The sequence below is a fragment of the Caretta caretta genome, chromosome 11 (genome assembly GCF_965140235.1).
Source record: "Caretta caretta isolate rCarCar2 chromosome 11, rCarCar1.hap1, whole genome shotgun sequence".
NCBI classification, from domain to species: Eukaryota; Metazoa; Chordata; order Testudines; family Cheloniidae; genus Caretta; species Caretta caretta.
The window spans coordinates 64,186,425-64,210,242 of record NC_134216.1 but is presented as its reverse complement, the minus strand read 5'-3'; the positions used below and the strand labels follow the sequence as shown (position 1 = coordinate 64,210,242).

Below are 23,818 nucleotides of genomic sequence, written 5' to 3'. Positions count from 1 at the left end.
CCCCAGCAGAGAAAAGTGAGTGAGAGGAGGGATAGGAAGGAATGAAAGCTGGGTTGTGGGCAGAGCTGTGAAAGGGAGGGCTAGACACTGAAAACTGATGTTGGGGTCTGATTGACTATCCCTGCTGTAGGGGTCTGATTGACTATCCCTGCTGTAGGGGATAGTCAATAGGTGGACCATGGGGCCAAATCCAGACCGCTAGATGCTTTTTATTTACTTATCATTATGATTTGTTTTCTTTTCTCTGGAGTCTGGACCTTGACCAAGAATTTGAACCTTGCCAAAAAATAATTGACTACCCCTGCCCTACAGCCCGACACAGGACCACAGGGCTATGGTCTGAAATGGAGGGGTTGAGGGGCTTGGCTGGTAACCCATGGGGATACAAAACCTTGGCGGGACCTCAGCCTCACCTGAGTAAATGTATAACCTTTGTGGGAGCATCTGCCTGCCTTGGCCTCCCTTCTTCCCACTGCTGCCTCCCCCTTCCCTCTGCTCCCACCTTTCCTCTACCTCCCTTCCCTTCTCTTCTCCTTCCTCCTCCCCCCCGCTGTCTCTCCAAGGCCGGCCTTAGGGGTGGGCCACCTGGGCGACCGCCCGGGGTGCCATAATCAAGGGGGTGCTGTGCAGTAGTGCAGAGGTGCACACTACCCATGTGGAGTCAAAAACTGCTCCTGGCTGGCAGGGGAGTGCTGCACTGGGGGCGGGGAGCTCCCAGATTTCTCCCTGCTTCCTCCCAGGGGAGTAAGGGGGAGGCAAATGGTGATGCAACACAGCTACTGCTCACCCTCCTAAGGGGCAGTAAGGGGGGAAAACGAGGAGCAACACCAAGTGCTCCAGCGCATCCAGGTCACTTTCCCCATCCGGGCTGGGCTGCGGGTCCAGCATCAGGAGTTGCCGCTCTCTGCCTTCACCTCAGGCAGCCCAGGTGGGGAAAGTGACCTGGACGCAGGGAGCCCCCACGTCGCTCCCCGATCCCCCCACCCCCCACAGCACCCCAGAGGAGCAGCGTTCCCGGGGGGAGTGAGCAGCAATGCCGGCTCTCCCAGCACCCAGAGCCCTTTCCCCCCCTGGGCACCGGAGGGAGGTGCAGGGGTTCGGGGTGCAGGAGGGTGGGGAGCCCACAGGGGCAATGCGGGGGGAGGGACTCCGTGTCCACGGGGGCCAGGGCCACCAAAATACAAGCTCGCCCCCGTGCCTCCCCTTTCGCCCCATAGCACCCCCACCCTGACTGCTGCCCCCCGCCCCACGGCAGGACAGGCCCCGCCCCGCCCGCGTGGGCCGCCCTCAGCGGCTGCCCGTTGGCGAGGCCATTGGCGGGCGCGGCCGGCGGAGGCGGGCCCTTGGGGCCAGGGCGAGCCGGGGGCCGGCAGGGGGAGCCCGGCCGGCGGCGAGCAGAGGCGCCGCGGCACCGGGAGCAGGAGCCGGAGCCGGAGCAGGCCGGGTGCGGAGACAGCGCTGCCCAAGCCCCTGACAGCCCGAGGTAAGCGGGGCGCCGGGGCCGGGCCGGGTCGGGAGGGGCTGTCCGTGGCAGCGGCCCCCTCTGCCCGCGGGGCACCGAGGCTCCGCGGGGCACCGAGGCTCCGCGGGCCGGGCCGATCCGTGCCCGGGTGCCCGGCCCAGGGGCAGGTAGCCCGGTGGGGAGGGGGCCAGGCTCGGAGAGGGACGGGGTGGGTGCTGGGCCGACGTGGCGAGGAAGGGGTCAGGCTTCTCTCTGGAAATGGGGGCCTGATCGCGGGTGGGGGGGGGGGGACAGCCAGCCGCCCCCTCCCTCCCTCCCTCCGCCAGCTCAACCATGAAGACCTTTTACCTTCGGTCTGTTTGCACGGTCCCCTTTGTCCCCTGAGTACACGGGGTTGTTATCTGACCTCTGTACTTTACCCCCCAGCAAGAGCTGCAGCTGTAAAACAAACCGCCCCTCACCCGGGCTGAAAGCCATGATCTGGCCTCCCTTAAAGCGGGCGCCTTAGCTCCAGTGGGTGAGGGTGCGGGGGCCTGTCAAGGCTGTCCCTGCTCAGGAACCGGCTGAGCGCAGGGTTTCTTTCTGCCGGTGGAAAGTGTACAGTGTGTTTGGTTTTTTCAAAAGCTGCACCTTTAAATGACTTCATTTTGAGTCGCTGCCGAGAGTATGATTTGTAAGTCTTTGGAAAATACAAAGTGACAGTTCATCGGTTGCAAATGTAATATCAAATTACAGCTGCTTCATGACAAACAAAAGCTTCAGAGAGAGACTCTGTTGTTTAGCTTAGATCACTTTTACATTATACAGACCTAGTCTGAGTGGAAATGCTTTTGTTTCTTTGTATAACCTAAAGTGTGAATTTCAGCCAGTATAGTTATACCAGAATAACCTCTCCTGTGGACATTTCTTGTATGAGTGGCTTTTTTTGCCGGAGAGGTTAGTTATTCACTCTAGAAGGGGTTTAAGCTAAACCAACAAAAAGCCAGTCTTCTTCCAGAATAAGATTGTCTGTGCAGGGAGTTATAATGGCATAGTTATACTGATATAACAGGTAAAACTTTCCCAGGCACACGAGACCCACAACCAAATTCTGATCTCAGACCTTGCCAGCACTGCGATTCCAGCCACTGACATAGCTGCACCATTGCACATTTCTAATGTGGATGTGATTTGAACTGTGTAACTTGCAATAATGTAAATAGCAACTACACTATGCAATGAGCCTCTCCTAATGAAAGAGTGTTGGGAATGTCCAATCCAGGCCTCTTTGGCTTGGTGTGTGGGCTGAGGCTATGAAAGGGGAGAGGATGTTGTTTTAAAGTCCGTGCTCTGTGGCAAGAATGTGAGAAACCTGAAAGGGAGAGATCAGTGAAGTAACTGACTGTCAGAGGTGAGCTTCTTAATAGGATGGCCAAATCCCATGTGTAGATGTTCAAATCAGTGTTTAGGTGTCTACATGTTTTATTGTCTCTGTTTTACAGATGGGGGAACTGAGGCTCATACGCCATAGCCATACTAGGGAAAATGTTGTTAGTTAACATGTTTAAATGCATCTTTTAAATTTTTTTTTCTACTGATGACAAAGGCTAGAGTGGGTAGCAGCCAAACATTCAAAAATGATCACTTTTGGTTGCCTTATTCTGGGCTCACAAACTTTTCAAACGCCCCAAAATCAATGGCCTCTTTCTTGAAAGTGTTGGTCTAAATGAATTGCTAAAGTCACCCAGAGCCAGAAAAAGAACACAGAATCTTTTAACCGGTAATTCTGTGCCCTACTCACAAAACCCTTCTCCCTCCTCGTCACTGAAAAAACATGTTTGAAAATTGGGCCTGGAGTACTTATATGTGTGGGCTGAGCCTACTATGAGTCAGCCAAAGTTTTGTGAATGGCCAGTTATATAGTGGCTTGAAATAAAAACTAGGCAACCATATCTAATATTGGCAAGGACGCTATCTTTGGATAGAACAAAAAATGTTTACCTTTAAAATGTTTCAGATTGGTTGTTATTCAAATTGATGTGTCCAGATGGGATTATTAGTAGCATAAGGCTGCAAATTATTGCCACTTCGGAAGGTGGGTTTTTAGAGGAAGTAAAAAAATGAAGCATGATCTAGTGGTTGAAGCACAAGACTGAATCAGGAGTTCTCTGTTCTGTTCCCAGCTCTGCCCCGGACTCTGTGTGACCTTGGGCAAGTCACTTACCCTCCCTGCCTCGCTTTCCCCATCTGTAAAACAGGTATGCTACCCCTTTCCTACGTCAAAGCTTCTTGTGACGAAGAATGCAAAGCAATGTTTGTAAATGGCTCTGAGATCCTCAAATGAAAGCTGCTGTATCAATTATGAAATATTTATATTAATTATGCCATTACTTTCACGTAAAAAAAGTCTAAAAATGGACTGGCTACATGAATGCTGAATAAGAATTACTAATGCAAAGAATTTTTACTGTCAGAATTTTTACAGGATCAGTATTTACATATTAAGGCCCCAAATCTGCAAACACTTATGCTTGTGCATAACTTTACTCATGTGAGTCCGTCCCATGGAATCCAGTGAAACTACTCATGTACATGAGGTTGTGCATGGGTATAAGTGTTTACAGGATCGGGGCCTTAAACATGAGTTTCCTGTATCTAAGTTGAGAACTTAAAATAGCTAATGAGAACTATGTTGCTGGATTGCGTTTGAGAAAAAATTGCCAAGTCATAGCTCTTGTGTAACCAGAAGTAGTAACCAAGCAATGGTAGCCATTTGAAAGTAGAGCATAAAGTGTTTGAATAGTGCCTTTTGTTGACAAGGATCAAGATGCAAATAGGAGCCATATAGAGTCTTGGTGGAAAATATTTTTAATGACCCTTGACTCCAATACTTTAGGAGTACTCTGTTTTCAGAAAACAGATCCATTCCAGTACTTTAACCCCAAAAGTAAGACATTCAAGTTGTATTTGTATATCCTTGGCATTTCTGTACCAATGTGACATTTTACTCCTGGAGGGGAAAAAAAGAGCAGTGATGAGCTGATCTCTACTAAAATGGCTATGTATCACCAACCTTAAGCATTCAAAAATCGTGAGTCTTGTCCCTCAAAAATCATGAGATTGGCTTAGAAATCATGAGGGTTTTTTAACTAATAAATTTTGAACTCTCTTTATTTCCCTTCTGGATTTGGAGCCTTTGGGAGACACTTAGGGCACATTTTCAACCTTCTCTCCACAACCACGAGGATAGAAACGTACATGAAAGTTGAGATTGTCCCCTAATCAGAAGCATCCAGGAGCTGGGGCTTTAAGAAAAGTACCACATTTCAGGAGATTCACAATAAAATGAGTGTTTGCAACACTGCTAAAGGATTAGTGTTTGTAGGGTTGGGACTTTTTTTTTCTGTTCATGTTATAAAAATGTGCATTGCTTAATACCGAGAGAGTTTAGTTTGTTTTTACATCTTATTTAGTTCAAGATGTCCAAAAAAATCCATGGAGGGTCTGTTGTGGAGATGCAAGGAGATGAAATGACTCGGGTGATTTGGGAACTGATTAAAGAAAAGCTGATTTTTCCATATGTGGATCTGGACCTGCACAGGTAACCATATATATGCATCCGATGAAGTGAGCTGTAGCTCACGAAAGCTTATGCTCAAATAAATTTGTTAGTCTCTAAGGTGCCACAAGTACTCCTGTTCTTTTTACATATAGTGTATATGGCTGATTTACTGTTGTTGGGCATTGGTTTATATTTTTGTATATGTGGGGTTTATACCTTGTCAGAGAACTGGCTCCCATGAACGTCTCCCCTCCAGCACTCAGTGCTCCTCTGCTTGGTTTGCAAAATGATTGGTTCTGAAGACCACCAGGAAGGGCTCAGTCATCTATTGAAAGCCAGTACTTTGTGGTGAGAAACCTGTTTGCCAAAATGTCTTCGCTATGACCTCATTCCTGCAAACACTTTCACTGACAGTCTCCTTGCACGGTGTCCGCCCAGCAGTAAGTGGATTAAACTGTGCTGTGCCTCTTAGAAGGGACAGCACAGGAGTCAGAGCCCAGGTGTTCAGTTACCACCTTTGGCCCTCCTTAATTCTGGGCTGCTCTAGGTCTAGTGATGCCTCCAGTGTTAGAGCAGCATGCATAGCTGCCTGTATGCTTTATGCAGCCTAAATCAGCTGGAATTCAGAGCTTTTCAGCGATTTCTCCTTAACCCCCTGTCCCCAGCACATCCCTACATGGACAGCTTTACTGAATGATAGTATTGGGCTCCCATTGGCCTTATGCCAACGTGGGGGAATTTCCCACAGGGCCTTTTTACCCATTTAGGCTGCTGGAGTGGTATAAAGGGGCTGTTGCAGGGAATGGAACAGGATTAAGCCGTGTTTGGATTAGTCTGTGACTGTTCACACTTCTCACCGTTTCATAAACTGTATCCATCCACCTTTGCTCACCTCCACAATAAAAATAGGAGCAAGTTTTTAAGAAAACGGGGAGGGGGGAAAAAATCACACCTATCGGAATGTGATGACACTGCCTACAAGACTTATTTTAGCAAAATAAAGAGCTATTCCTTCCCTTCCGATCCTCAGAGTAGTAGGTCAGAATTACAGTGGCAGCAGCAATGTTCATGGGTTTTTATTTTCCCAGTTGTATGGAGAGATCTTCAGTGGTGTCAATCATTAGTCAAACCCACCGAGTCTGACCTTTTCCCTACTTACAAAGCGGTTTGCTTTTGTTCTGGAGACTCCACCTCCTACTTGCCCAAGATTTACTGCTTGCTGGTGCCAAGAGGAACTTACAGGAACCTAGCAGCTTACTGCACACACACACTGTCTGGAGGAGTGTCCATTCTTAAAAAGTGGGGAAGAAGACTGAGACTGTCTTCCCAAGCACAGTGGATACATTAATGCCCTGTTTTACACGTAACTGATTATACTTTGAGGACAAATATGCAAAGCACAATTGTTCATAAAAACGGTCATGAGTATAGTAAACGTTTTCCCCTCCACTGTTTTAAAGAAATAAGTTCAGATGTACTTTTAAAGTGTAACCGTGTGCTGACTCCATCATCACTGGTATTATTGTTTGTGGAATCCTGTTGGTATGCTTAGTGTTATGTATTACGCAAAGAAAGCCAGAGTCCCAGCCCCAAGAAGCTTGCAGTAAAAGGATATAATTCACTCAGGGTTTATGCTGATTTGCACGCAGGCAGAGGGCCCCATAACGGAAAGTCCATCGGGGAAGGCTGAAACAATGCAAAACAGCCACAACTTCACTTGAGCTGCCAGGGTGATAGGTTGACAGAGATCATAAAGCAGGTGGGTACTAGCTGAGAATGGGGCATGGCCAAGGCAGCTGGGGATGCCGGCATCTATGTATCCTTGCAGCAGATGCTGTTGGCAGGGCTCCTACACAGCCTCAACCATAAACTAAAGCTACCCCTGCACCCTCACCTGCAGAAATCTTGAGGGAAGATACTGGTGTTAAGACCATCTACCTTCCCTTGTTTTGACTCCTGCTGGAGTGCAGGTTGGCTCAATGTAGATAACAGTAATGACAGAATTCTAGGACTCTGTGTGTGTTGTCCATTTTTATCATGTAGGACCATAAGCATCTTAGACTGATCCATCTGGTGACTTTGATTATTGATTATTTTGGGGGGTTATTTGTAGCTATGACTTGGGCATGGAACATCGTGATGCGACCAATGACAAGGTGACAGTAGAAGCAGCAGAAGCGATAAGGAAGTACAATGTTGGCATCAAGTGTGCTACTATCACTCCGGATGAGAAGAGAGTGGAGGAGTTCAAGCTGAAGCAAATGTGGAAGTCTCCAAATGGGACAATTCGAAACATTCTGGGTGGCACAGTCTTCAGGGAGGCTATTATCTGCAAAAACATCCCCCGGCTGGTATCTGGATGGGTGAAACCCATCATCATTGGCCGTCACGCTTATGGGGACCAAGTGAGTTACTACTTTAGGGCCATTCTCTGTTTCTTTTTATCTGTACTTTATTTAGGTGAACACTCTTATCCCAGGGAACAGGTCTGGTACAAAACAGCATGTGCCCAATATGCATGTGATATCTCTTAAGGGCCATATTTTAGCTGCTTTTGCACAGATCCACGAGGGGGTGGAGATGCACTCATCATGCTCCTGCTTATTAGCTGGTCGATGACTGGAGCTACTGCAGTTCTACTAATATACAGAAGCCTATGCTGGAGGTAAAGTGCACTGTTTCTTATTAAAGAGTGTAGTAATTACCAACTGCCCTGAAGGCAAGCTTACTACCTTAGCCGTCTAGAGACAGAATGTCTCTAGTGACTGTTCCCAAGGCCCTCCTCCCACCCCACTGCAGCTATGACTGTATAAGAGACTCTACCACTAAATTTTTTCCTTTCTCTTGTCCCAGTGTTGTCAAATTGTCTGAAGTACTTCCAGGTAGCCCAACATCCAAATTACTTCTCCATTCTCCCTGTTTCCACCATGGGCAGCTTTTGTAGAGCCAGGTACTCATTTCATGCAAAAAAACAGCCCGAAACCAACAAAACCCACTTGCTTGGTTACTTTCTAGATTGTGCCTGGGATGCATCCGATGAAGTGATCTGTAGCTCACGAAAGCTTATGCTCAGATAAATTTGTTAGTCTCTAAGGTGCCACAAGTCCTCCTTTTCTTTTGACATTTTATTGTTTATTTGGACTTACAAATAACTCATGTCATTTGAGCACCTGATTTAAATTAAAAGTTTGACATCCTAGTGAAAAAGCATTTGTTCCTTCTTCGAGTGATTGTCCGCAGAAATTCCACTCTCGGTGCAGAAATGGTTGAGGGAGGGTTGAGTTTTGTTTTGTTCTGAAGCTATTCAAGTGAAACAAAATGGTGTGGAAGGCTGTGTGGTCCCGTGGGAAGGGTAGTGGACTGGAAGTCAGACCTGGGCTCTGTTCCCAGCCCTGCCACTCACCTGCTGTGTGATGTCAAGCAAGTCATAGCAGATTTGTACCTCAGTTTCCCCATTTGTAAAATGGGAATAATGATATAGATCTTCTTTGTAAAGTGCTTTGTAATCTATGGATGAGTGTTATAGAAGAGCTAGGTAAGTCATATGCTAACTTAAAATGCAGAGGACAGCCAAGTATCTAATTCCTAAGAGCAAAAAGAAATGGCCAAGCCCATACCTCACAAAAAAGAATAATTAGTATTATGTCTTTAAGAAATAAATCAAGAGCACTGAATAATTAAGTAGGCAGTGGAAATTACAGTAGGCTAGACAGTATGTTGATAAAGCAAAAGAAGTGGAAACTTGCCAGAGCAAGTGATTAAAGTGAAAGGAATAATAGATGGGAAGAGGTAAAGGAAAAACAGCAAGCCGTAGAGCTTGGGGAAGTTGCAGAAGATCTTAAGAACAGAACATTACTGATGTCAGCAAGGAAATGGTGAGAAGGCTCGAAGGCTGTAATGGAGAGTAGCCTGAAAAGAACCTAATGATGTTTACCGACAGCAATTTGGAAGATGATGATATTCGTTTTTTGTAGCTAAGTTTTACAGTCATGTGATTTTTTTTTTTTTTTTTTTTTTTTTTTAGGGTGTGTGTTGCCTGCGTGGGTGGTTTTCTCCCATTTGCAAATCCCTGAGAATGATTGATTGTTACTGTAGTTAGGCCTGTGTGGAATTCAGGTCTCAAGTGGAAGGCTAGACAGTAGTCGCATAATTCACGGCCATTGACAAGATAATGTAGTTTGGTGCATAGTTGTGTTAATCCAATTATGAAATGGAATCAATAGAATTTCCCAGAATATCCCTTTTCCCCCTCCCCCACTGAATATTAATAACATTTTTAGAGGCATGCCACTTTAAAATGTCATCTACATCTGGAAAATGTCAGTTTCTGCATGTTTCAGCTCTTTTCGTGCATCTATTTCCACATTTTTCCTAGGAATGTGAATTGCTATTTGACCAAACAGGACTATTTCTCTTGCAGTTTACCTGTGTATTGGATGAAACTACTAAACTTAACTCTTCTGTCTTTTGTACAGTACAGAGCAACAGATTTTGTTGTACCTGGGCCTGGAAAAGTAGAGATGACTTACACACCAAAAGATGGCGGTAAACCAGTGACCTATCTGGTCCATAACTTTGAAGGTATGTATGGTGTCACAAAAGCTGTAATTGCAACTGGTATTTGGCATGATTCAAGTTGATGGGTGTGTCAAATTCGCGGCATGATACAGCAGCTATACTTTTATAGGCCTGTTTCATTTGTGTGGGAGGGGAGGAAAACTTTCCAGCGCTGAAAGTTAATTCAGTTTTGTTGGAAATCATAAAGCAAAGAAACACAATACAGAACACACATGCACACCAGACTTACCACTTCTCATGCATCTTGTGTGACACTTGGGCCACTGGTAGCTATGTCAGGCACTGCCCTTCACTGATAACAGAGAGAGAAATTCTCACATCGCAAACTCACCACCATGCTTTGGACTAATTGGCTTTTTGACAGAATCTGCCGAAAACTGCTTGGAATAAAGAATAAATGGACACAAATCAGATGTCAAGAATTATAACATTCATAAACCAGTCGGAGAACACTTCAATCTCTCTGGTCACGCAATCACAGACATGAAGGTCGCTATCTTAAAACAAAAAAACTTCAAATCCAGACTCCAGCGAGAAACTGCTGAATTGGAATTCATTTGCAAATTGGATACTATTAATTTAGGCTTAAATAGAGACTGGGAGTGGCTAAGTCATTATGCAAGGTAGCCTATTTCCTCTTGCTTTTTCCTACCCCCCCCCCCCCCCAGATGTTCTGGTTTAACTTGGATTTAAACTTGGAGAGTGGTCAGTTTGGATGAGCTATTACCAGCAGGAGAGTGAGTTTGTGTGTGTATGGGGGTGGGGGGGATGTGAGAAAACCTGGATTTGTGCTGGAAATGGCCCACCTTAATTATGCACATTGTAGGGAGAATGGTCACTTTGGATGAGCTATTACCAGCAGGATAGTGAGTTTGTGTGTGTGGTTTTTGGGAGGGGGGTGAGGGCGTGAGAGAACCTGGATTTGTGCAGGAAATGGCCCAACTTTATTATCATGCACATTGTGTAAAGAGTTGTCACTTTGGATGGGCTATCACCAGCAGGAGAGTGAATTTGTGGGGGGGGATGGAGGGTGAGAAAACCTGGATTTGTGCTGGAAATGGCCCACCTGATGATCACTTTAGATAAGCTATTACCAGCAGGACAGTGGGGTGGGAGGAGGTATTTTTTCATATTCTCTGTGTATAAATAAAGTCTGCTGCAGTTTCCACGGCATGCATCCGATGAAGTGAGCTGTAGCTCACGAAAGCTCATGCTCAAATAAATTGGTTAGTCTCTAAGGTGCCACAAGTACTCCTTTTCTTTTTGCGAATACAGACTAACACGGCTGTTACTCTGAAACCTGCTTGGAGAATGAACTACTTCTGTTACTCCTAGAGGAAATCCCCTCCCCAGAGATCAGGGCTGAGCCATGCTGGCAGGGTAGTGTGTGGGTTCCCAGCCCTGCTGCTGCATTCTAGATAAACAAAGCACTTTGTTCACCAAGGCAGTCAATCAAATGCCTTTCACCAGCACTACGCCATGCAGTTGTGTTGAACATGAAGTTTATGGTTATATGTGAATTATGTACAGATGTGCAAATTATCTTCTCTAAATTATTTTCATGAAAATGTTACACTTGAGGATGTACAAAACTTGGTAGCTATGAGACCCCAGCCCTAAACGTTCTTTGGAGGACCTTGTAGTCAATCCCATTCTGCTCTGTACGTCACTAAGCATGGCAGGCTGGGTGCCAATTTGCATGCTATGACTAATGGAGACTGGTGATTTGTATTCTTGGATCCTATTCCAACATACTTGGGTTTGGCTTCTTAACAACAGCCAATGTCATCTTAAAACAACTTGGCTTTTGTGACAAATAATCAAACCTGCTTCAGTCATGAAAAGGTCTGGCTGTTTCCTCAACTACCACCAGGTACCTCTGTAATAAGACTCAACTATTTCTGTCATTACCAGGAAAACACATAGGCAGTGGTTCAGTTATCTTACGAGGCACTCCTTCCAACATTATGTTTTGGGTTTCCAAATGAGGGCTATCGTCATAAGAAAATTTACTGAAAAATAGTGTGGCCAGTGAATCATTTCAAATTAGAATCAATCCTGCAGACCCAGGGAAACCTCCCATTTAAGCCAGTGGTAACTTGGCTTTGAAAATGATAGTGAAGGTCTAAGGCATTTGGATAAGAATGAGCCCATTTCAGGTTTCTCACTAAGGGCCCCAACCAACTCTTATTGAGGTCAACGCGAAGACTCTCCTATAGATCAGTCAGTGGGAACTGCCTTATTGAAGTCGGTGGGATTTTGTCATTGACTTAATCAGGCCCAGGAACCTCAATCTTTTCATTTCGGTAATTGTCAACAGTAGGAAGACAATTCCAGTGTGTCTAGTTTTGATCAAACTCATGGCAGATACAACAGCCTCTAGTATATTTCACAATTCAAAGAAGAGGGAAGGGGCTGTGCATGCTGCTGAGAAGCCTAACCTTCTGTTCTTCCGACCAGACAAGATGACAGGAGAGTTTGGGGGAATTGTGTTTCCGTGGCTGACTGGCTCTGTACTTATTTTTAAATCCGTAGCTCCTGTTGTTCTCAGTAAAATCACCAGAGTTCTCTGTGATATAGTTGTTTCTGCTTCAAAGGGTGATTCCACTTCTATATGCCACACACAGTTTTATGTATGTACTTCAGACTAAATAGGAAATTAGGGAACGTTAATGTATCTTAGAATGCTAGCTTGGCCCACAAGCAGGTCTCTCCCTCCTCCCAGGGTCCGTGCTGAGGAAGGGATTACAAACTGTGGAATGGAGGACATGTACAATTTCCCTGCCTTTCCCCTCAGATATACACAGGCCGTGCACAACCTAGTCAGAACACTGTCCAAGGCTGTGTTGTCTCTTCACTATAGCCCTTATGGGGGTTCTACAAACAGGAGAGCCTTCCTTGCAGCCTGGTGACCATGAACCTGTTATCTCAGGGAGCCAGGAGAGGCTACACAGAGGTCCGAGCCAGTGAAGAGATGCAGGGCCTCCACAGATGGCAGTGAGTCCCGGGACCCACCAAGTACGGAGCTACTCCCACAGCCTTTGTCCACATTGCCAATGGTTAAACCACCACCTCAAAGAAGTAGGATCTCCCACAGCAATTTCCTCCCCAGAACCCTTTTCCATGGTTTGGGTTTTTTTTTGTTTTTCTCCCCCTCTCTGAGTGGTGGTGATCTGGACCATAGTTAGGAGTCACTGAGGGAAACTACATCTGGCCTACAGCCATGTAAAAAGTTACTTAAGCTTAAAGATCCACCAGGAACCATGCCGAGATCCATGCCTCACAGCACTGAGAGAATTAGATAAATCATGCATGTGTGGGGGAAGAGTCCTATTGTTTGTAACTGAATTCCATCCTGTTATACTTCACGGTTTCTAGGACTGCATCAGGAAAGACAGACTGCCGAGGAGGATTCCAGCCTGCTGGCTGGGAATTCTATAGCATGCTGTCAGAAATTGGGTGGGATTTTTAGCCAGTGTTGTAGTTAATTCTTATTTACTGTTCTCTTTTCTCCCTTTGCTGATAGGCTGTGGTGGTGTAGCTATGGGAATGTATAACCTTGACCACTCCATCAGGGATTTTGCACACAGTTCTTTCCAGATGGCATTATCTAAAGGCTGGCCCCTGTACCTGAGCACCAAGAACACCATTCTGAAGAAATATGATGGACACTTTAAAGACATCTTTCAGGAGATCTATGAAAAGTAACTAGTACAGATTGTTACTTCCAGTTTTTCTCTTCCAGAGCATTTTTTCTGTAGTAGAAAGATGGTTCTCTTATTCTTTGTGAACCCCCACCGTCAATTCAGAGCCCAAACCTGTGAAGTGCTCAGCACCTCCTACGAAGTGCTTAGCACCCCCTGCTCTCATTGAAGCCAGGATGGGGCACTCAAGCATGTGCTTAAGGGCTCTCCTGAATCAAGGCTTTGGTGTCCATCTCCACTGGCATCTATTGATGATAAAAAGAAAGCTTTGGAGATTTGGATGGAGTCATGGAAAATCCCTGACGAATTGCTTTAGAACTTGAACCTCACTAATTTTTAGTAAAGCACTGCAAATCTCGTGTCTTTAAAATGTACATATGTATACTCTTAAATGGCCTATGTTATAAAGAGGGAATATGTCTAGATTTTGGTAAATTGTTGCTTGGCCTTTTTTAAAGAAAGTATCTTGTCCCACAGCTCTCCTAATTAACTAGGGAGGTCCTTGATTATTAGACTCCAATTGACCCCAGAAATAAGATCACACAAAATTCACTGTAAATTGGTGTCAGAAGCATGGAGCCATATTTTCCTCCCATTCACCAGTTTAATCCCTTTAAATGCAGCTGAGTTGCTGTTGATTTGTCTCAGTGTAAGAGAGAACACCATTGGGCCTACTGATTCTCAAAGCTGAATTCATGAGACAAATTCTTTTAACACTGTTTCCTCTAATTTATGTTTGCTCTTTGTCACATATTTGAGGAGCTCAGCCATTGGTTGTCTTCTCCCCTTCTCCCCCCACCTTTGACTGGTGACATGCCATCTTTATATGCATGCTTCATAAAAACCTATAAAACCAGGAGCAAAATGTATTATGTACATCCTGTCTTTTCAGGTGCTGTTGAAGGCACATAAACATCTTCATCTCAGCCCACAGGCTCTTTCCTCTCCCATTTCCCGATGGAAGTTAAGGATTTCAGCCTTTCACCTGTATGTTGCATTGACCAGAACTGTAATTGCCAGAAGCTACCTGCTGGTTTTCTTGTTTTTCAGAGAATACAGGCCCCAGTTTGAAGCCCAGAAGATCTGGTATGAGCATAGACTCATTGATGACATGGTGGCTCAAGCCCTGAAATCTGAAGGTGGCTTTATCTGGGCCTGTAAGAACTATGATGGTGATGTGCAGTCTGACTCTGTGGCACAAGGTATGACCTGTTACTGTTACCTAGGCTTAGCTCAGCAACGTGCTGGAACAGGAAGGCCACCAGCCTCACACGGAGCATATCATGCTACGTATCCGTGCGTATGCTTATCCTAGAGCCACTACTTTATCTCCAAACTGTTTGCAGTTCACAGACTCAAGAAAACTAAGTATGAAATGCAAACTTAGCTTTTAAAAGGGACTCTCAATTGGCAGAGTACATCCATCTTCTATTTAGACTTCTCTGTATGATGGCTGTTCCCGTACTACAACTACTAATAGCTCTAAACCCAAAGTGCTTGCACCAGTAGCTGGGATTTGGTCACCAAAATGCCTGCATGACTTAACCCAGGGCACAGTGGTGAAAGCTGAGCATGGAAAGGTCACCTGAGCAAATTGGCTCAATGCCCCATGAGCAAAAAAGAAATTGTAATGACATAAAAATGTAACCCAAATGCCAAGAGCCAGATAGATATTGATATGAATAAAATTCATAGCTCTTGGTAAGAATCCTACACAAAGATGTGGCCTGTTGGCATATGTGTGGCACTCGCAGGAAGAACGTCAGTTGAGTAGTGTTCTTTCTTTAGCACCATCAGCAAATTTTGCCTCACACAAAACTTAGAGGGATCCTTGTTCCTTGCCCCAAGAAGCTTCCAGTGACCCAGATCTCAGAGACCTGGAAGGTGAGAACGTGACATGAGCTCCCAGTTTTACATCCCCACAAGCTCCTTCCGTCAGAGGGCATGGCACCAGGAAAACAGGTTTTGTGTTTTTGTTTGTTTGTTTTGTTTTCCGTTTCCTCAGGCTCTCATCTGTGGCTCTGTCTGTGGGAAGGAGCACTCAAACCCAGTGTAAGAGCCTGATCCCATAAGTTTTAAGGTTCATGGAACACCTGTTAAAGTATGGGAGTTCCAAGCACTGGGACTTTGCATGTTGGGACCCTACATGCTGAAGAATGTAGGGGAAGGAAGAATGGCCTCTGCCCCCTGTGGTCAGGGCTGGATTAACCCATCACTGGACCCTAAGCAAACATACATTTCTCCTGGCCCAGTGCAGAGGGGAGGCTCTGGTAGGGTGACCAGGGTGTCCCAGTTTTAAAGGGACAGTCCTGACATTCAGGGTTTTGTCTTATATAGGAGCCTATTACCCCCTACCCCCGTCCCGATTTTTCACATTTGCTATCTGGTCACCCTTGGCGCTGGAGGGTGGGACTGGAGAGAGCCCACTCACCCCACCGTGGCAGTTTCTGCCCAGTGGGGTTGGGCCCTGCTCCAGGCATTGTGACCTGGTGCATGAGGTTACAGCACAACTCAGGTTCGGTCCGGTTGCCCCTCTGTCATGACAGGGGCGGAGTGAGGCGGCTGGGCCAAACCTGACTGATGCTGCACCAGGTCGCAATGTGGTCACAACGTGCAATGTCCGGAATGGGGAGCCAGGCCTAGACCTGTGGGACAGGAACCACTGGTGCAGAGTGAGAGCAGCGTGGACTCGCATTCTCCTCTGCCCCTGGGGTCTCCCCTCCATGCTAGGCCAGGATTAGGGTTGTGGTGCCAGGGTGAAGGGTGGTTGGTGCCCCCTTGGTGGGGCAAGGCATTGGAGGAGGAGGACACTGGCCTATGATTTTAACCCTCTGCCCCCACAAATTTGGGTCCTAGGCATGTGCTTGGTTTGCCTGTGCATCAATCCAGCCATACATGTGGCTAAGGCAGAGGACAGGAAGTCAAGAGACTATAGTTCTATCAATGCCCCTGGGTCCATGTGACATTAGGCAAGCCCTTCAGTCTTTATTTCTCTCTAAATCGGGGAGGAGAATAATACTCGCCTAGCACACAGAGGTTGCAAAGCAGAACTCATCCATGTTTCGGAAGTGGCTTGAGATCCTCCCAAGGAGATGGCATGTAAAATCAGAGTCTTATTATGTTAGACAGGTCTTTAGCTGGTGTACACAAGTGTAGCGCATTGAAATTCCTAGACCATGTCACTTTACACCAGTGGAGGACCTGGCCCAGATTACCCCAGATGATCAGGTGTGGCGTAGAACAGAAACTTAAATCTCTGTACAGGAGCAGGTTTCTCCTCCCACCCCCAAAGCCCTTTTTCTGATGGAACCTTTCTGTAGGAATGGAGATGACCATGACAAGATAAATGTGGGGAATGAGTAGGGTGATCATATTTCCCAAAGGGAAAACAGGACACCACGTGGGGCTGGCCCAAGCCACTTGCCTGAGCCCTGCCCACCGCACATGGGGCTGGCCTGTGCCTGGCCCCACTCTACTCCGCACACAGGGCTGACCCAAGTTGCTGGCCTGAGCCCTGCCTCTCCCACATCTAGGGCTTTCGCCAAGCCCAGCCTGCTCCCCATGTGGGGCTGGCATCATTCCTTGCCTGAGCCCTGTTCCCTCACCCCCGCCCCGCCCACGCGGCTGGCGTCGCTGCGTCCCCAAACCCTGCCTGCCCCCACACAGCTGGCATCGCTGCTTGCGCAAACACTGTTTCCCCTCCTCACAGGGTGGCATCACTGCTCACCCCCCGCACGTTCCTCTGCGCCCCACTAGGAGTGCACGCCCCACTTTCTTGGCAAAAATGAGCAATTGTCCCATTTGCTCCTGCCAGCTGATGATCAGTTGGCAAGAGCAAACAGGACAAATGCCCATTTTTGCTAAAAAAAAGTCATCACAGCTGGGACATGGCTTAAAAAAGGGACTGTCCCGGTCAAAACGGGACGTGTGGTCACCTTAGGAATAAGGATTGACAGCAAAATACATGAACAGATAAGAAGTAGGGCAGTGGAACTGGGAAGCGGGGCAGGAGGAGTGCGCCACAATGGAAATATTGTGGGGGCTCTGCCCCCATGTAAACTTGCACATGCTGGGGTGGGGGAAGACAAGAGCAGGATCCACTGGGGCTGGAGCAGCTGGAGCAGAGCCCAGGACTGAGCCAGGAAGCAGGACTCAGGGGGACTGGAACGGGCCTGGGAGCAGGTAGGAACCCAGCCTGGACCTGGCTCCCCACATCTGCCCCAGCCAAGTCTCCCTGCCTCCCCTCATTTCCTTCACTCCTTTCTCTGCACCCTCCCCCCAATAAGGAAATCTTCCGTTCCTCCCACTGCAGCTAGCTTTTCCGAGGCTCATTGCTTTTTTTCCCCTAGGAGAAATCTCTCTCTTGGGAGAACTGAATTTCTCCTCTTGTTGGGACCAGCAAGTGTGAAATGAAATGCAAAATCCAATTGCTAAACAGCCCTGCTGCTCCCATCCCTTTCCCATGCTGCCTTGCAGTTTTGGGTGACTGTTATTTCAGAGCTTTGGGAGTCAATGGGAGAGAGGTGCTCGCAGACTATGAGCTCATTGGTAGTAAAAAAGTGGCTGGCTATGGTGAATTTGTATTTGCTTGAAACGGGGCAAAATGTCTGCAGTTTTCTAGTGGCTTTGGTGAATAACTTTTATTATTCAGACACTTGGGAGCAGCTTCCTAAGTCAGAACTGAACAAGTGGGTGTTTTAGTATTTAATGTCTGGCTCGTATTCAGGAATACTGTGTCTGTTTGGCTTCCCTTGTGGCTTGGCAGAGTGGTGTAGCTTTAGCAAGTCAGGGTTTTCAGAGGAAGACTTGACCTATTCGATTATAACCTGCAGGGTATGGTTCTCTGGGGATGATGACCAGCGTACTGATCTGCCCAGATGGCAAGACAGTGGAAGCAGAAGCTGCTCATGGCACAGTGACACGTCACTATCGCTTGCATCAGAAGGGTGAAGAAACTTCCACTAATCCCATTGGTAAGATGCCTCGGGCTTCTCTGACTGATTGCTACATGTAAGAAGGAGTTAAAACTGAGAACACCCGCATTGTTGTTTCTGCAAATTCCTGCATCACGGAATACCACCCATGTTAGTTGCGTGATAATTTGTGCATCTGATGTGGTACTTCTGCAGTGTACAGTACAAGCAGCTTGGAACTGACTGGATGGGAGCAATGAATCGTATACACAATCTCATCTATGAGGTGTTCTGACATCCCTGCATTAATGGTCTAGTAATGGCACCACTGGGTTGTTTTACTTTCAAATAAAATAGCTATACACAGCTGATCTGCAGAAGTGAGCAGGGTTTAGGTTTGTCTATGTGAACGCTTAGTTCACAGCAAGCCGGGATGTAAATCTACCCTGCGCATGTGGACCCTGGTGTTATGCTCGAAAGAGTTCCCTCGTGTGCTTTATTCTACTCCTGTGTAGTTTAAAGCACACTAGCAATGTTTAGTGCAGGGCAGCAGGGTCCACATGGGCACTTAGCACGTGGCAGGCTCCTGCAGGATAGATTCACTCCCCAGCTGGCCGCGCCCTACGTGTATGTATCAACAAGCCCTATAAAATCATGCTGAAACATCATCTGCACTTGCCCGGAGAATGAGTGTAACGTGTTCTGGGCAACTAATCCGATTCCAGCTTGCATGGTATTTAATAACTTTGTTTTTATAAGTTTTAACTGCATGTAGCTCTTCGTATTGGCCTGTGTTCATCTCCATCCTGTGCCAGGGAGAGGAGCGAAAGAGATACTGGAGCATGAAAAAAATCCGGAATAGCACATGGGGCTGCTTTAAAAAACAAAGGCGAGACAGTGACATGAAGTCACTCCTGTTCGCACTCCAGATTTCCCCTGAACATTCAGCGTTTCTCATTAACCTTCAGCAGTTGTTCCATTTCTTACTTGGGGGATTTCGTACTTGTTTGTTGTTTGTTACAGTGCTGCCTCATCTTATTGTTTCAGCAGTACAATTATACTCGCTTTCCCTTTAGCCTCCATTTTTGCCTGGACTAGAGGACTAGCTCACAGAGCTAAATTGGATAACAACGCTGACCTCAAGAACTTTGCCACTGCCTTGGAAGAGGTCTGTGTAGAGACTATAGAGGCTGGCTTCATGACAAAGGACTTAGCTGCTTGCATTAAAGGTTTACCTAAGTAAGTATGCGGTATCTGCAGTGCCCTTAAACTGGTCCATGGCATTGCTGGTAAAGTCTGTAGTGACCAGTAGTGCATGGCTGGTTGGTGGGGGGTAGGTTTAAAACCACTGTTTATTATTATTTGTATTACTGTAACAGCTAGGAGCCCCCATCATGGACCAGGACCCCTTTATGCTAGGTGATGTACAAGCACAGAATAATCATAGTAGCTGGCTCTTACATAGATCTCAAAGCACTGCACAAAGGAGGTCAGCATCATTAGCCCTATTTTACAGACTGAGAAACTGAAGGTCAGAGTGCTGAAGTGGTTTGCATATGGTCAAGAGACAGTCCCTGTCCCCAAGAGCTTACGATCTAAGTAGCTCAATCCATTCTGTCTGGCCAATGGTGTAAGAGCCTAGGCTGACCGGAACAGACTGCGAGACAGTTACCGTGGAACAACTGTCTTACGGTGACACTTGCTTTTATTAAATACAAATGTGAACTGCACTAGTATGAAGGCTTGGATTCTACACCTCCTAAAACCTACAGACAATTAATCTACAGAACTCTGACCATTCTCTCCTTCACGTGGTGAACTAGATCTTTTGTTAAGGGTGTCGGGATGGCCTTGCATACCATTTGAGCTGCAAATACAGTTACAAAGTGAGGCACGTAAAAAAGGGCCAGTCAGATCCCTCATCATGTCCTTCTACTGTCTTCACATTCTAGTACAGAACTAAGCCCAATGTGAGTTGGTCCTGTATTAACCTGTTAACAAGGGATTGAAGAGAATTGTGCATTGTATAGTTCAAAACTGACTCTACAATCTCTTGGGCAGGCCACTGTATTTACACTCTCCCTATCAACTGTAATATGTGGCCCAAGCCTCCACATACCTGATGCAAATAGAGCCAGTCTTGCAACTTTTCCAAGGATGGGTGAGAATTGCCTGTAGGCGGGAGGGGCATGTTGTTTTACTGGCAAAGCAACTAATATACACGTTCTCATTATAAATCAGTTAGTGGAGAGTGCCATATAGCCTAAGACCAGTAGCAACAACAAAACAGGTAAAAGGGAAAGCAGTCCTGCTGTTAATCCTAGGCAGAGGTTGTCTTAATAGTCTAAGCACTAGGTATGGCATACGTAAACAGGGGCTGCAGGCTCAAATCTGGGGGAGAGCAACTCAGTCCTTTCTGAGGTAGATACAATATGAAAGTCTTTCAGAGTAACAGCCGTGTTAGTCTGTATTCGCAAGAAGAAAAGGAGGACTTGTGGCACCTTAGAGACTAACCAATTTATTTGAGCATAAGCTTTCGTGAGCTACAGCTCACTTCATCGGAGGCATTCAGTGGAAAATACAGAAGATGTTTGTTTTTATACACACAGATCATGAAAAAATGGGTGTTCTCTCCCCCCACCCCACTCTCCTGCTGGTAATAGCTTATCTAAAGTGATCACTCTCCTTACAATGTGTATGATATGGCCCACCTTGATTATCATACACATTGTAAGGAGAGTGATCAACACCCATTTTTTCATGATTTGTGTGTATAAAAACAAACATCTTCTGTATTTTCCACTGAATGCCTCCGATGAAGTGAGCTGTAGCTCACGAAAGCTCATGCTCAGATAAATTGGTTAGTCTCTAAGGTGCCACAAGTACTCCTTGTCTTTTTATGAAAGTCTTGTAGATGAGACCTTAAGTGATGTCTTGTCTGCTCTGGGGATCTAGAAGATCCCTGGGACTTTTCATAGGAGAAGGGGTTTGCGCTTCTCTTTTTTGTCCAAACATTTCCCCCTTCCCTTACTGTTGGCACCCAGCATAGTACACTGTTATCTGCATGTCTGCTGCATTCCTGCAGTGGCTTCATTTCAGTGCTGCTGCCTACATAGCTGATCCTTCTGGCTGAAAGGTGCTGATGTGGGTTTTACACTCTCCTAATGTGACATTAAGCTCTTTTAGAGACTGTTGAAGCATGGTTACTTCTGGGTTTTGTTTTACATGAATTCTGAATGCAGCTGCAGCCACAGTCTGTCCAGGAGGGTGCTCCTCACCCCCGGCCCTCTGGACCGTATCAGGCCCCTGCCCCGCAAAACCCCAGTCCTCTCCCATCTGTAACCTGAGCCGGTTGTGGACTTGCAGTTGGTTAGTTTCTGAACCATGCTTAGAGAACAGTTGTACACGCTCATGCTCCACACATTCCATTTCCTCACCCTCATGTCCTGCCCTGACACCAAGTGGCAAGACCTTTTACCACCTGTGGAGGGTGAGGATCCCTGGTGGACCAGCCTGTGTTCCACCTTGGTCCCACAGCAGACTGGGGATATAAGCCGGCTGTTCCTTCATGGAGCCATGAGCACAGCCGTGTACCTGGCATGGTTCACCTCCCTCCTTGACACCTGTCCATTTTGTGGCATTGGGGAGAACCTAATGCACATCTACATCTTCTCCTTAGGTTTGGCTGCCCTTTTCCCCGCATCTCCTGATTTATGCATGCCCTATCCCGGACCCACTAAGTCAAGAGATCTCCTCATCAACCTCCTCTTAGCACTGACCAAGGTGGCCATCTATATAACCAGGAGGAGGATGCTGGATGGGAAGTTGCTCTGCAATTGTGGGGCCTATTTCCACTCCTTGCTTCGATCACGCATCCGGGCAGAGTTCCTCTGGGCTGTGTCCACTGGCTCCCTAGACACCTTGAAGGAGTAGTGGGTGCTGTCTAGGGTTCTCTGCTTGGTGTCCCCTTCTGGATCCCAGATTTTGGCTCTAACACCTCACTCTTGTCCCAGTTTTTCATTTGTTCTCCCCCAAACTTGCTTGAGCCCTGGGCTCAGTAGCTCCTCCCCTTAGGCTGAGGGAGGGGCCTTGCCCCCCAGAACACAATAGGTGTTGTTGCCTAGCTCTCTGTCACACTCCCCTTCATATTGCAAGGGCCCTTGCACAGAAGTAACCTTCACGCTATAAGTTGATCAGTGTTTTATACAACTTCTTCAGTAGCATTATAACTCAAAGCCTGAAGAGCATTTTTCCCTTTCCGCTTGGCAGCATCAGTGCCTTAAGGTGGCTGTTTGGTGTGTTTTTCCCTCTGCAGCGTGAAGCGTTCTGATTACTTGAATACCTTTGAGTTCATGGAGAAGCTTGCTGAAAACTTGAGCCTGAAACTAACCTCGCAGCCCAAACTGTAAGTTCAGCCGTCAGGAAGCGCTCTGCAGAGAAGCCCGCCTCTGTCCGATGACTGGCTTACACTGCGGTGTGTAACATTTCGCAGTGCTGGGAGAATTGACATGTTCACCTTTTTTTTAAATGAAACCTGTTTAAAAACCTGTTTTAACTCATTAACTGCGGGGGTGGGGGGTCTATTTCGCCAGCCATCTGAATGTGGTAGGACACCTAACAACATTCAGATCAGGCCAGGGCTTCCCTCCTTGATTTATCCCTCACTACTGCCTCTTCCCCCCCACCCCCACCCCCTTCTGCCTCACTTCAAAACCAGAGGATGATGCATGAGTGGTAACCTACTGTACAGCCACTGGCAACCTACAGTACAACAGACATGTAGAAACTGGAACAGTCCTCTCCTCTCCCGCATCATCCACTGACTGTGTACAGTAAACTCCATCTTTTCAATCGTCTGCCTTATGAATGCATTAAACCAACTTCCTTGATAATGGCAACCAGAGCACAGTAGCCTGGTGATGAGGGGTTACTTGAATCAGAGCTATAGCAAAGAGAGCGCCCTTAATGAATGCTGGAAGCTTGTTTCAGTTCCCTAGGGTGAACGGCTACTAAACCCATGATGTAGTGGGGTGTGGGGGGAAATATGCTCTGTATTTCATTATACAACCTTCTCACTGCATGGGAAGCATGGGCACTGGTAGGAGGTAACAATTCCTATGTATTTCATAAAGGTGCAATTACTCAAGCTGCTTTCTTCAGGCAGCTGAATGCTTCTCATTCAATCTCCTATATCATTGTGACACTTCAATGTTCAGCATTATGGTCTATTGTGAAACACTATTCCAGCCATGGTTTGTTTTTTCCCCTTGAAGGGTATTTGTTCGGACTAAAATAAAACCAGAACTAACATCCTCTTGTCTCTTCTCTCTCTCGTGTGTGTGTGTGTAAAACAGAACTATCCAAAACAAATCTGTTCAACTGCAGTTTGGGATGGGGAGTCCCAGGAGGGGGCGGTCAGGAGACAAGGAGCAGGGGGGTTGGATGGGTGAGGGGTTCAGAGGGGGGCAGACAGGGAGCGGGGCCAGGCTGTTTGGGGAGGCACAGCCTTCCCTACCTAGCCCTCCATACAGTTTCACACCCCGACGTGGCCCTCAGGCCAAAAAGTTGGACCACCCCTGCACTACGCAATGTAATATGGCTGAGGCCCTACCCAGCTCCT

The 23,818-nt window shown here is 46.7% G+C and overlaps 1 protein-coding gene across 2 annotated transcripts; it reads left to right on the top strand.

Annotated features, from left to right (window-relative positions):
* The first annotated feature begins 1,343 nt into the window (after positions 1 to 1,343).
* IDH1 (isocitrate dehydrogenase (NADP(+)) 1) lies at positions 1,344 to 23,511 on the top strand. Of its 2 annotated transcripts, XM_048869312.2 has the most exons (10): positions 1,356 to 1,483; positions 3,625 to 3,699; positions 4,915 to 5,042; positions 7,117 to 7,408; positions 9,479 to 9,584; positions 13,108 to 13,285; positions 14,336 to 14,487; positions 18,118 to 18,258; positions 19,275 to 19,437; positions 22,514 to 23,511. In XM_048869312.2, the coding sequence occupies exons 3-10, from the start codon at positions 4,921 to 4,923 to the stop codon at positions 22,605 to 22,607; spliced, it is 1,248 nt and encodes a 415-aa protein (XP_048725269.1). In that variant the 5' UTR covers positions 1,356 to 1,483; positions 3,625 to 3,699; positions 4,915 to 4,920; the 3' UTR covers positions 22,608 to 23,511. The 2 variants fall into 2 exon arrangements, with proteins under 2 accessions (XP_048725268.1, XP_048725269.1); XM_048869311.2 differs by lacking the exon at positions 3,625 to 3,699 and having other exon boundaries at positions 1,344 to 1,483.
* The last annotated feature ends 307 nt before the right edge of the window (positions 23,512 to 23,818 follow it).